At 42.5% G+C, this 14,194-nt stretch overlaps 1 protein-coding gene across 4 annotated transcripts in view; it reads left to right on the forward strand.

Moving 5' to 3' along the window:
* The window catches only part of MACROD2 (mono-ADP ribosylhydrolase 2), an 890,001-nt gene extending 876,828 nt beyond the window's left edge, over nucleotides 1-13,173 (forward strand). For all 4 annotated transcript variants that reach the window (XM_074917676.1, XM_074917770.1, XM_074917932.1 and 1 more), the window contains 3 exons: nucleotides 863-946; nucleotides 7,131-7,199; nucleotides 9,155-13,173. In XM_074917676.1, the coding sequence (XP_074773777.1) occupies nucleotides 863-946; nucleotides 7,131-7,192 (146 nt within the window). In that variant the 3' untranslated portion in view covers nucleotides 7,193-7,199; nucleotides 9,155-13,173. The remainder of the gene's footprint in view (nucleotides 1-862; nucleotides 947-7,130; nucleotides 7,200-9,154) is intronic.
* Nucleotides 13,174-14,194: the final 1,021 nt, after the last annotated feature.

Below are 14,194 nucleotides of genomic sequence, written 5' to 3' on the forward strand. Positions count from 1 at the left end.
GTGTTCGTGGGACTGTGAATGTTTAATCTCTGTTGCTGATGAGGTAAATGATCTCAGCTTAAGAGTAAACCATTTTTGAGATATCTTGGTCCTTGCTACACTTTGCTGTCTCATAACCGCCCAAACGTCTGGATCGCTTAGCAACCAATAGCTTGACGTCCTGTAGTTCTACCACAGGATAGCTGCAACAGACTTTATAGCAGCCACAAAAGTAGAGAAGTAGTATGATGGGAATTAACTAAAAATTGGCTTCTCGGCACTCTAAATGGAGGAATAGTAGAACTGTGTACAAAACAGCAAAACCACTTTTTTTTTTCATTTCAAATATTGTTAGGAGATTGAATCTAAGCTTCCAGACAAGCCTGAGGCAGAAGAGATAAAAATGTTGAGTTACAGCGATAAAATGCATTTTCCTAAATTCAAATACTAGTTTGTGTCTGACTACCCAGTATATTTGAACTCTCACTTTATCTATTTTTATTCTGCTAGCTAGAGAAACTTTGTAAGTGTGAGTAGGTCTCCATCATACATTGCATTTTATGAGCAGAAAAGTTTCTTCAAAAATGATGAGAAAAGAATGTCAGGGAGGCAGAAGTACACACCATGATGTGGCTTTAACAATCCCAGTTAGGAAAGAGTGCAGATTGCTACAAATATTCAAGCAATTATTTTCAAACCATGTTCCTCCCCCTATATCCTCTGCCCTTTTCTCTAATGGCTGCCACAATACAGCGGCAGAGTCTATAAAGGTAAGAGCGTGCCAGAAGAAAAAGAAGAAAAACAGGTATCTGGAGTCTGAGAATTACACATTATTCAAGTACTGTAAGTATTGATTTTTCTCCTTGTTTGGCTTGTCTTACAGGGATGCAAGGGAAAGAGGAAACTTCTGTGGAGCCTATGAAAGTTGACCTCGCATGTGAAGCAGCAGATGTTTCAAATAAGGATGGTATGTTCTAAAATTTAAATTGTACTGAAGTGGATCCATAGCAAGCCTTTCTGGGGTTTGAGTGTATGCTTCCCCCCCACAGTAGGAGTTATATTTATAATCTCAACTGAGTCTTCTTGAGAGTTTACACAACCTTCACTGTCTTGGAAGCCTGGTGGAAATGCCTTTCAGTGTCATAACCCTGCTTTTCTAGTTGACTAGGCTTATGTGTTCAATAGCTATGTTCAATCCACCTGCTTGTTACCTAAACAATATTTTAGGCCCACTGTAATTTTGGTCTGGATATCGAGCAACAGGAGTCAGAAGATACTTCTGAAAATTTCTGTGCTAGCGCTTGGCTCCATCCCGGGGCAAATGTTATATGTATAACCGCTCTAAACTCATATGTTGGCCCCCTCCTAGCTCAGATCTGATTTCCCTTCCTCCTCCTCCTCCTCCTTCAGAGTCCATGTGTAGCTCAGTTTAGTAGCAGATGGAAGGTGTCTCCCTAGGACATATACTATTTACTAATATTTACTAATTGTGACATTTGCTAATTGCGATAAAACTATCACAATTTGGTGACCCAACAGCAGTTCCAGTCAGGTTTGTGGACATTATAAACCCAAATCTCCCGACTTGGCAATGAAATTTTTTGACATTGACCTCAGTGAGCAGATGACCCTGCTGTCTGGCAAAGTCCTGGCAGGGGTCGAGTACCAAGGGCTCAAGCTCCACAGTGCATAACATATTTGTAAAGAAAATAATTTGTCCTTCTAGGCTTTTCCTTTGTGCAAAGAAATAATGGATGGGATCAGCATCCTGGCACTTAGGTTTTGGTGAGGCAGACCCTTTATCACTCCTCTAGATTGGCTCTTACAGCTTAACAGAGCTACATAAAGAGTTTTCGTGGTTTTTACACAAAGGCTTCTCTTTACTGCTCCAAATGGCATTGGGTTTGGGATTGGGATTCCAGTCCTTGTTTTATTATTATGGACTCCTCTCTGTAGCGAATGCTGACTTTTAACTCTTCCTTTAATCTCTTCAGCACTGACATACTATAAATTCAGGGCATACTTTTTTACACCTCAAAGACAAAACAATTATATTCTTTTTGATATTAGTTACACAAAGAATCCAGTGCTGATTTCCTTTCTCTGATGTCAGGTTGTGTTGCAGCATCTGAATCAGTGGCTGATTTAGATACTGGCCTGTAGGGAAGTTTTTGCAAGCATGGGAAAAGAAAGTGTGCATAATGGATTTTCTTTTTTTAAAAATACTAGAGATTATGCTATTACTAGTAAGTGTGCAGAATAAAGCCAAACCAGCTTTCTGTCCTCATTCTCTGAACAAACAAACAAAAAAGTCAGAGTCACGTTAAAATATTTGAATTTCAAATCCATGGAATGATCTGGACTACTTAGTGAAAACAAATCCAAATTTACAAAAATAATATCTTAATGGATTTCCCACTGGAAAGAAAAGCGATTGTATAGCTCTTGTAACGTATGCCACAGCACAGCAGGATCAGCTGACAGCCTCTGAAATTATGATCTTGATAGGTTTCTTTGTTTCAAATCTTGCTTATCTTTTAAGGTCTTCTACATAAAATTCATCTTGTAACTTCCTTTTTCTGTGAACTTTCTAAGTTACATGAAAGGACGGGTAAAGGGTGTTTGCTGAGGCTGCAGAAAAGTACTCTGCTGCTCAGGGAAGTGTTCACTTCTCTACATCTTAAGTTGCTATTGGGATTATATTACAGGGTGTTTTTTTCTTGTGGACATATATTACATGCTTAACAAAATCAGAAGAGAGGAAAGATCAAACTCTCCATGCTCTGTTTTATCTGAAGGGTTAAGATTTGCTGAAGAAAAGCCCTAAAAATTTTAAATATACTGTGTACTATTTGAGATTTAAGGAAAAAAAAAAAAAAAAAGGTTCCTTTTGACAGTAATTTTTATGTAAATTGTCTGTTTTTCTCTGGTCCCCTTCCTTCCGCCCCAGGAGAGCTCATCACTTCACAGCTGAAAGCACAAGCATATATCACCAGGTACCCCTTGGCAGCCTGGCTCTTGTGTTTTAATTTCATGTACAATGTCACAATGAAAAGTGCCTTAGAAATGCAGAGAGTTCAGGCAGCTTGGGTGGATCTTGATATTGGTTCATCTAGTGACCAAGGCAGTAATAGTGATATATTTTAGAAATTATTATTATTTGAAAGCTGGGCGTGATTCTCCATCAGGAAAGGTGTCAGAGGGTGTGCACATAAGCCTGAATACAGAGATACACGGTGCTGCTGGCAATCTTGACCAGCCAGCGAAGCGAAGACTCCTGGGTATTAAATTTCTTATACCCAGGACAGATTTGGTGATCTTTAAATGATGACAAACCCTACTTCTGGTGATTGGTTTCCTAGATGGTGTTTCCATCCTGGCAGCCTTTTTTTATTCTTCTTTTTTTTTTAGTTACGTCACCAAAGCTTTAAAGATTACTAAGGTAGATGTTAGTTTCCAGCTGGTATTAGGAGGATCAAACTCTTCACTCCTTTCATAATGGAGTTACTCATTCGCCTTTTTTATTTCAAGCCTGTGGAAAGCTGTGTCCTGACTTGCTGACACAATAGGAGAAAAGAAAAAGATGAAGGCAGTGTCAAATCTGAAATTTCTGGATTTTTTATAAGCTTGTGCAGGCACTTGAATGCGCCATCAGCAAGCTGACCTTCATGAGATTCACCAAAGCAATACAAAAGGAAGATATCAACAGTAACACCCTCATGCTTTTTATGGTATTGATGTAATATCCAAGAAGCAAGTAACTACCAAGTAAACAGGTGCACATGTTCCATCACTGCACAGCAGGTTGAATTCAAGATAGATGGTTTTCTTTCTAGGCAGTCTGGAGTTAGAGCTGATGTGCTGTAGCCAAGTTATGTGGATGCAAGGGCGAAAAAATATTTAGGAAGTGGCTGCAGAAATAGGTTATGTTTGTGAGTGAGAGTCCGACTGAGCTCCTCTTTAAATCAAGATGGTAATATTTTGGTGTCATCTGCCATCTGCATCTACAGCATAATATCCGGGAGTGGGGAAATGCGCTCGCTCTCTCACAGACAACTCTAAACTTGGTTTTCCAGTCTCCCGTTTGCCTGTCTTCTCTACTTAGATGCTGCGTCGTGACTCCTGGCTAGCTGACCTTTAAGCACATAGCTTTCTTATAGGGGAGAGGCGGGATGCCTGGCTGCCGACGCACATCCACCGGCTCAGCAGCAACTGCAGCACTTTTACAGATGTGAACTGCGTGCTGGGTTATTTCTTCTCCTCTTGCAGGGAACTCACTTCCTTTTGGAAGGAAATCCTTCCCTGGTCATCATTTGAGAGCTGCTAAACAGCTCACAGATTAAGAGAGGAGTGTAGACACGTCCTCCCTAGCGGGCCAAAATTTAAGGAAAAACACACAGGGGGAGTGCAGAGAAATGTTCATTTCCATGTTACAGAAATGTCCGTTTCTGGCATAAAAAGCCAGAAAAAAAATCCCTCTTCTGTGTGAAGCTGCAGAAGAGGGAGCAGGTAAAACTGAATTTAGGAGGTGCGCACCCTTCTTGAACTTCAGGTGCTTCTCTGAGCTGCTGGCTGTTGTAGTGTATCACAGTAGGTTCAAAATGGCCAGTAATGTAAGTTAGCAGTTTTAACATCTCCAAAAACATTGTTTAGTGGGGAGAAGGTCAGTTTTGGCTTGTGATGCGATTGGATGTGGCGTGCCCAGGGCTAATGATGTCGTTCTGACACTAAGTCATGCTGGGAGGCAGCGAGGGCTGTGAGTCACATCCCCGCCGTACCTGGTGGCAGCTTTTCCATCTGCTCTTGCAATAGGTGCGTTGCTGCTGTTATTCTCTGGCTAAATATAGAGGATTGTGTAGGTGGCCTCGTAGTGACATCTGTTGTTGGGGTTCACCCAGCGGTCTGCAGAAGCTTATCCTTCAGTTAGATCTTCCTGTCCCTACCAGTGTTAAAGCATGAAGAGCTGAGCTTAGTCACAAACACATAGGAAAAAGCTAACAGTGGAAGCTGCTGGTGCCTTAGCTGATGCGTTTTGCACCGGTGATGCAGGATGCCTGGCTGCCATTTCCACTGCAAAACAGCGGGACTCAGTAATTCCTCTTGCTTCTCTGCTGGCAGGGGCTCCAGGTCCCACACATCCTCCGGGGCTCCCCCATGCTTTCACATTGCCGTTAAAGTATTCTCAGGTCATTTGCAAATTGACCTCCTCTGTGTGACATGCTGTCAGCGTGATGGACAGGGGTCAGCTGCTCGTAGCCATAAAAAAAGGAAGTGGAAGGAGGCACATTCATCTGGGATGCTGATGGACCCTAACCTCAGCTTTCAAATAAAGCTTTAGTTTTGCAGGAGATCTCTCTAAAACGTGAGCGAAGCATTATGGTATTAGTCAGAAAACCCAGCCACTGAAACTGGCCAGCATAATAAGGCTGAGAAAGGCTGCTGTCATCAGCACACAGCAGCCTTCCTTTAATGATTTTTTATTAAGCATCCTGTCTTCGCTATGCAAATGTGTGTAAAGAACACAACATCGCTAAATGTGATGTACATCAGAGCTCCGTAATCAGGAGCACAGATACTTTTCTTCTTATTCTTTGTATACATCCAGGAAGCCATTACAGTATCTGTTCTGCATATAGATAATGAATAATTTACAAATAATTCATCAAAACCCTAACAGGTGTATCGACACAATATTGACTCAGAAAGAGATCATACTGCCTGACTGGAAGTAGCATAGTTATTGATTTTTGGCTTTTTTTCCCCGCCTCTCTCCCATTTCCCCTTAGTTTCCAAATCTCCCATTCAGGTTTGAGGTTTTTACCCCATCACCTGCATGAAATGATTCGTAATCTGCAATTGATAACACAACATAAAGCAAGGTTAAAGAAAGAAAAAGAGCCTTAACAGAAATGGCTCCATTCAAATTCATTGCAGAACAAATACTAAGTACTAATCTTAAGAAAGCATGTGGTTGTGGGAGAGCTGAGCACGCACATGACCAATGTGATCAAGCAATGCCCGTTTATTACAACTAAGAAAGCCCTTTTATAATGTTCTCCCGCACACGTGAGTAACATGCAGTACAAGTCCTCAAGATTGGACAGTTAACTTAGCCCGCGCTTTAAACCTTCTTATGATTGGATAAAAAGTGCCACATCAGCCTTGCCAGGCTCCCTGCCTTGTGTAACTTCCTCTTCCGTCCCAACCCCTTCCAGGGGTTGTTTGCTTGTTTGCCTCGTTGAGTTTCTCCCCCTTCATTCAGGGTCACATCCTTATCTCATTCTTGCTCGGCTGAGGCTCTTATCAGTCTTGTTCTCACACAGGATTGCTCACATGTCCATTCTTTTGCAGAAAGCCCTCTAGAATCCCAACATGTGCTGAAGTCACCCTTTTATATTTCGCCTAGATAGGACCTATCACACCTGCCATGATTTAGATGGTACTTTTGACAAGTCACGCTGAAATGCGTTTAAGCCTTATATTTAAATGATTTCTAATTTTCCAGTAATTTTAAATGAAAAAAAATAAAAGATTGGTTTTGTAAATGGATAGTACATGAGCGAATTAGTCTGTGTAGGAGTATAGTGATGTTTCCCTTAATACCTCCAGCAATTTGCATTTCAAGGACACCCAGAGACAGCGTCAGTGTCTCTGTAATTGGAGATAAATCTGTGTTCGACCCATAGCTCAGCCCCAGGTCCTGCCACGGACTTTGTCAGAAGCCTGAGGATGTTTGAATCACAGGATCGAGACCACTTAGCCCAGCGAAACCTCTAAATCTCTCCCTTTGGAGATACCTGTATCTCTGCCTGTGGCCTACAGAGACAGAGGAGGGTCCTTGAGCTCTTGAGCTGGGCACCTCAGTTGGGTGCCAAAGTCAAATTGGTGGATGCAAACCAAAGGGAAATTCTAGATCCAGAGGCTTGCATTTCTAGTGATGCTAAAGCCTACAGCCTGGCAGGGCTGCTTGTGGGGTTTCCATGGAACCACAGGTTAGGATGGCTGGCCTAGGAGAGCTTTTTGCAGATTTATGGCATAGAATTTTTAATGCAATAAATGTCCCCTCTGGGGTAGAAGCGGTTATTACTCGATGTGATAAACTTAAAAAGTATCATGAATAGAATTTGATGACTCTCTCGTTTTGTTTTCAGCTGAAATGAATAGTCAAGTTGAAAGTATAAGTGATCCTACGGAAACAGAGCGGGAAGCTTAAGTAACAGGTAAAACCTTTATAGCTATCTTTTCCTCCACTTTTTCCATTCAGTTTCTGTTTGAAAACTTGCTTCAAAGCTTACTTAATTAAAGATAGAATTTACCATAAAAGAGGAAGACAGAATACAAAGGAAAAGAACTTGTCTAATATGGCCCATATTACACCAAAAAATGAAAATATCCAGTAGACTTGATTTGTCAAGTAAATATTACAGTAACAGTCTGCAACTGTAACTGATTTAGACAGTGCACTGTCTGAGATCATCAGAAGGCAAGACAGTACCGAGATAAGGAGCAGAAGAGTAACCGAGTGAACAATTTTTGGCATTGCTTAGGAGAATGACAGGCAGTTTATACCGGTTGGAACTGAGCTCAGTTCCATACAATCTGTATTCTGGGAACAACAGGTTCACGTCACGAGGGGTTTATTGCCCTTGGCTCTCCAATGTCTAACGTCATTTGTAGCAATACCACTGGAAAACAAGGCAAAGTCAGCAAGCTGCCTTTTGGAGCTCTGCCATCTTTTGGAGCTTTTGTGGCTTTGTATGCTGAAGGATAGTGCTATGGCAGAGCATGCAGTGGTGGTTGTTGTGGTGGAGTTTGTCATACGCATAACCAGCCTCACCCCTAGATAAAAATGAATAATTTGGTAGGAAGACAGAAGTCCGAGGCTCATCCCCAATTGCAAGAAGCAGTTGCCATTTCTCCCTCAAAAGTAGTTTTTAAGTGTTAATGCTCACCTCGTCCTTTGATGTGGGGTTATCGTGAGATGCCAGTGTCATATACAGCAAGATGCATTATTTGTGTTTGTAACAGGATTTCATGTAGCTCAAGACCAAATATAGTGGCATTACAACAGCAGCAGCTGTATCGCAGAGATTTAAAACACAAGGTCTTATTACTGAGCGTAGCCCTTTGTCCTTGTCAGCATATAGACAATGTGCTGCTGTATTGCTGGAGTGAGAAATAAGCCTGATGGCATCCCTGGTAAAAAGTACTGAAGTAAAACTAGAAGGTGCCCTCATCATTAGAATGCGGCTTCCACAACTCTTCCCTCCTCCTCCTCTAGCTTCTCGTTGTATGTTCTGTTAAATCAAAAAGAGGAAGAGGAACTAATGAAATCCTTGGTGTTAAAAATACATGGAAGGGTTAATACCCTTCCTCAATTTAAAAAAAAAAATTATCTGATGATTATTACTGCTTTCACACAGCCTGTAGGAAGTCTGTGTTCATGCTGCATTTTCCCATGGAAATGAGTATCTGTGAATGTTATGGGCTGGAGCAGTGTTTGCTTTACAAAGGCAGAGTTCACAGGAATAATACAGCAGCTAGCAATCAATTAAAGAATCTTCTCAATTCCACTGCAAGACCTGTCTCTGCTGGCACCTTTCTGAAGCAAAGGGGCCCGAGCCAGGGTGCAGTGTCTTGCTCAGCATTTTAACGGTAGGCACGGGATTAGAAGCAGGCATTGAATCCTTTGCAGCTCTCTATCGCAGTCTTCCCGACCCTGTTGCTGCTGTTTTCATTGCAGGGAGCAGGTCCCCAAGGAGGATAGATCAGCCTGTTAAACTTCAAAGGGTCTTGCTCGGGTCTTTCAGAGCCGAGGAGATCCCTTTGCCTATTATGTTTAGTATGTTAATGTGTTGTTTTTAACATACTTTCTTTGTTCTAGCACTGAAACATCCACCAGAGCTAGGGACCTTTGATATCAAGCTAGGTAGCATAGTGCTATGGAAAACTTAAGAAACCCTAATGAGCACAGTCAATTTGCTATAGAGATAATAGTGGCTGTTATATATAAACCGAGTGACACATACACGTGCTGCACGTGTGATGGAAAGAGAAACTCTACGCATCTGTGCTAGAAAGATGGTCCTGGGTTCTGTGCAGACATTTGAAACTTTGCCTTTTTTTTTCTTTTTCTTTTTTTTTTTTTTTTCCCCTCTCCCCTGCTGCGATGAAGGAAGGATGCAGGAGAGGAGAGACCCGAGGAAACCCAACGGGCAGGCGCTGACATCCTAGGGCATCATTCTTGTCAGAAAAGAGCACGCAGAGATGCTCCGTGGGTTGGGAGGGAGGGAGCTTTGGGGAAATGACTCTTTGCTTTAATTTCTCTTTGTTCTTCATTGCGTTTCGTTCTGTAAGCCTGTTGGAAAGAAACATTAACTTCTCAGTTCTAACAATGTTTTGCAATTATCCCTGCAATTACAAGTTTCTTCTGAACTGCGAGTGAGTCCCTGTCTTATATTGGGTCGCTTGTCCTCCTGCATCATACTGCATCAGTAGACTGTTTCCAGGCCCACACCTTTTCTAGCATCTTTATCTTCTTTCCTAGTTATGGTACAGTCTGCAGGCAACCTGTGGGAGCCAGTTTATCTCCTGCCCCACCCCACACCACCCCCAGTTTTTTTTTTTTTTTTAAGCTGTTCCCTAGGATATAAGTGGAGATTTTCTTTGAGAACATGAACTGCCACAAAGGATTATAATCTGCACACGCTGATAAACAGCTGCCCTCCTTGTGCTAGGGATTTTACTAGATGCTCCCAAATCTCAGAAATATTGAGAGACAGCCCTGCACGTTCTCAACCTCCAGGCTTGTCTATCGGCAGCTCCCGTTGGCACCCATGGTGCCAGATCCCTGGCTGCTAGAAGAGGCGCTGGCCGGATTCCCTTGAGTTCATGCTGGAAGCAGAGTTCTCACATTAACTCTATCATCACAGTGCCTTGGGATTGCCTGTGGCTCTGCCCTTTGCCTTCCTCTTTAGCATGGGAAAGCTAAAACATGACAAGCCTACACTGCGCCCTGTCCTTCTGTGGGTCCTACACGTGAATGTCACGTGTGGCCTTGAACAGCCGGCACCCCAAATCAGTCCTGCTCTTTTCCAATTAGCTCTGTGCACCTCAAAGTCAGTGCCATAAGTATGACCTTCGGGTGTGGGTAGGCAACAGATACTTCCTCAAGCCTGCGAGTGACAGAGGATAACAGACACTCTGCATTCAAGGCATCTTTAAATATGGCTCCTGGCTTTAACAACTTCACACCGTATCTTGTGTGAGCCCTCATTATATTTTCTACTGCATATGCATGATTTTTTTTTTAATTTTTAAAAAAAGCAATTAACAGTTATTTGGATAAGAATGTCTCACCATATGTCAATTGTTCTGCTAGCAAATGCTGCAATGAAATTTTTAGAAAAGGAACAAAAGGGTTTCACATACATTTCCCAACCATGCTGTAACCGAAACTGATAGACAATACACTTGATGGAAGAGCACACAGCCTGTGTCCAGGGTGTGATGTGCTACAAACTGTATTTTTAAAAGCTGCTGGTAATTGATCATTTCAAGCAAAGCAATTGATTCTGTTTGGGGTTTTTTTTCCCCCAAATATGCATTAATCCCAAAATAGTTGTTTACTAGCTGGCCCCCAAAAAAAAGATAGGGGGGAAAAAAAAAAGTAAAAAACTAGGTAAGATGTATCTTTATCCTCCTGTGATCTGGGTTTATCCCAGCTAGAGTAGGTTTGGTTATAAATGGTCTGCTGGTGTAACAGCAAGTCAAATATGGCCCTAACACACCTATAGCACTGGCTACGGCAGTTGGTGGCTGCCATCAGCTGCAGGTTAATTTGAAAGGGTGTCAGAACAAACAAGGATTAGAAAGGAAAACAAGAAAAGCTCCAGATTTCACCCAGAGAGTACAGTCCCTAGAAAGGCAGCCCCCTGTCTCCCTGTGTGCAGCTCCAGCATGTTTGCTTGTGGGGGGGTCAGAAGAGTATTCTGTGTGCTGGCCCTGTGGTGCTTTAACCCAGATGACACTAGCACCGAAGAAGATCTCGAGGAGCTGCTTCGTCACCCATTTGTCCTGGAGATTGGTGGATGCATAACTCTGAATTGGATTGACTGCGGAAGGAGTAAATGAGCTGACGTAAGCCTATGAATTGGGTTTATAACATTGCTAAATTTACCTAAATTTGCTAGAAACCAGTCCTCTGGCCCTTGTTCTCCTCAGAGAACCCTTGACAGGACTTCTTATTTCCTTTGAGGTGTCTCTGCTGCTTTTCTTTCCCATCCCTGTGGTCACGCTTGACAGAATGTGTCTTTTGGGACATGGTTTTTTGGTTTGGTTTGGTTTGTTTTTTTCCCCTGCTGTTCCTTCACCTTGTTTCTAGCCAATTGCAGTTTTGCAGTGGGAGCCTTGCAGGTAGTAGCTCTACATGGTGGACATCCCCTATGCTTCTGTTTATTTTCCATACCAGGTGATTTTGATTGAAACAGCCTGTCATAATAGGAGTGGATAAATACCTTGGGAGGAAGGGGAATAAATACACTGGGTGTCTCTCCTCTCAGTTCCCCTTTTGTGCGGTCACTGTGAAAAGACCAGGATTGTAGAGCTCCCTCCATCTAGGTAAGAGGGAACCAGCCCCACAGGGCCGGGAACAAACTCAGCAAGCTTGACTTTGAGCTGTGCGAGATGTCGAGGAAATCCGAGGTAGCCAGGGCCTCAGGTGGGGTGAACTGAGCTCTGCAGAGCTGTGATAACTCCAGTCAGGGGAGTGCCCAGTCCCCTCTGCTCTTGTTTCCATCATGTTCACCTATGGGCAACGCTAATGGAGCTGTAGGCTGTCATTAGCTGCTTACCTGGTGTCTCTCTCGCCATTGCCCGCCTTAGTTTTAGCGAGGGAGCCAAAGGGAGACTCCTTAGACTCCTCGTTGAGACTGACCGAGAGTTTAAAAATAAAAATAAACTGCAAGTTAGACACTCTCTAACCCTGGACGGTAATTTCATTGCACTTTTCATTTAGCCTTGGACCTCAAACAGCAGCGAGTCTTTGAAACCATGAACCATTTGCCCAAGGATGCAGCAGCAAAGCGTGAAGCCCAGGTAGGAAGAGTAAAGCAAGGAAACGTAGCAGTTGATTAAGTCCTTACAGGACAATTTGTAGCCACATCTATATCTGTCTATCTTCAGGTGTGATTTGATTTGAGTTGTTGGGGTTTTTCACTAGTCATATAGTATAGTTATCAGCATGAGTTCTTCAGATGAGTTAGTAGTCAAGGCTGGACCCATGCTCCTCGATGCAGTCTGTGCCATTCCAGAAATGCAGGGAGCTGGTTTTGTAAAAGAGCAAGCATCAGAGCAAGAATCACCCCACAGGGATTTATGTCAAGGATTTTGGTTTAAACCTGAAATGTGTTTGCAGTAGGTGGCGTAAAGGAAATAGCAGCTCTTCGATGCTGATGTTTGCATACAAAGTAACAGGCTCTGCTTGGTCGTTGTTTCTCTCATGTCTGAAACACTCATCCCCACTATTAGGCACGATATTCCTCGGGCTGGTGACTGCTCCAATGACAAATGGGTTTCCTTCCATGCAGACATCCAAAGGGGATGTTCGAGACACAATCTGTAATAATGGGTCACACATTCGCTGCAGCTAATTGTCAATCTTTCTATAAAGCACTGAGAAAGCCTCTCTGTGAATTAACACTGTTCTGCTTTAGGCACTTAAATAAAAATATTTAAAAAAACCCTTTTCTCTATATGCAGTGCATGTGCCAGCTTTGCTTTTGAAATGACAAACTTAACAGAGTATGTGGATCTATTTTCTCGGGGAATAGGGGTTTTTATCATATGATTCATCCAGAATTTGCCTTACCCTGACATTTGTGATATAAAGGAAAGTTAAAAAAAATAAAAATGAAAAATTAAAAAATGTAATTTTCTCGATCCAAAAATATGTTTCTACTTCAATACAAAGAAATATAGACTGTTGCTTGCAAAATGTCTTCTAATAGATGGTCTAGCATCTATATTGGTTAACACATGCCTCTTCTGTTACTGTCATTTATATGCTGAATTTGCCTCCAAGGCTGTTATTTTTCCTTTTGTCTGTGCCATGTGTTGGAAAATTTAAAGAACCGATGCCTTCATACTGCGATGTCTGTTAAAGCAAAACATTAATAAAGCTTCTCCTGAAGACGAGATGATGCCACTTGTGTGTTTATTCCCTCCTAACTGTGCTGATCATGTAGCAGTCATTCCATTCGTCAGTGTTTCAGTTTGGACACGCAGCCATCAGCGTACGCAGATGGGTCCTCGTTTACAGTTATCATTCACTTGATGGCTTGAATGAGTTAATTTGATGAGTCTTGTGAGAAATGGGATACTGCAGGAAGATTTCTGGACAGCATCAGCGAAAGGTAGGAGTGGGAGCTTTGCAGCTCGGACGGGTAAAGGTCGCTTGCTTGGTCCCATCCCTGCACCAGAAATGTTGCAAAACCTGTCTCATGAGTTGTACTAGTACTAAATCCCCAGCATCTATCATCGGTCAAAGAATACTCTCACATATATGCAATCTACAGGTAGAATAGAGACCATGCAGTTTCCACTAGATGTTATCTGCCCTTCCTGTCATCGCTGTTTCAAGACTGAATGGGTAGAAGGTACTGCAAAAATTGTGAAGGTGGCTTTTTTCTTTCCATGGCACCGATACAGATGTAAACACTTGTACCAACCCTGCTTTACTCTTCTTATCCAAGGCCAAGGATTTAACTGTTGATAACCAAAGTTAGGGAGCTGGCTCTGTGTTCAAAGCTCTCTGAGCAATGGATTCCCTCTCTGAAATTTGACCTTTCCTTGCCTTCCAAATGGAAGAGGACGAAGTACGGGAGACGCGTGGCAGTGGGGAACGCCTGCCTTTTTGCTAGATGCAGGATGCAGCTGTCATGTCTGGTCTTAGTAGCAGCAAGTTAACCCGAGAAACACCAGCAATAGCTGTAACGCAGCATCTTATCGAATTCAGTTCGTCAAGAACTCTGTTTTCATTGTACCTCAAGATCTGTACAGCCTAGAAGGATGTGCCTGCTTTCCCCATGCTGTAGCCTGTTTTTGCTGCAAGGGAACATTTTTGTGTATGGCAGGTATATATGTTTAGGAGAAACATAAATTCATATCTCATCTAAGAGCAAGTACTGACCATCCCACCTTTTTTAAATAGCACAGG

Source organism: Athene noctua, chromosome 1, assembly GCF_965140245.1.
Source record: "Athene noctua chromosome 1, bAthNoc1.hap1.1, whole genome shotgun sequence".
Classification (NCBI taxonomy): domain Eukaryota; kingdom Metazoa; phylum Chordata; class Aves; order Strigiformes; family Strigidae; genus Athene; species Athene noctua.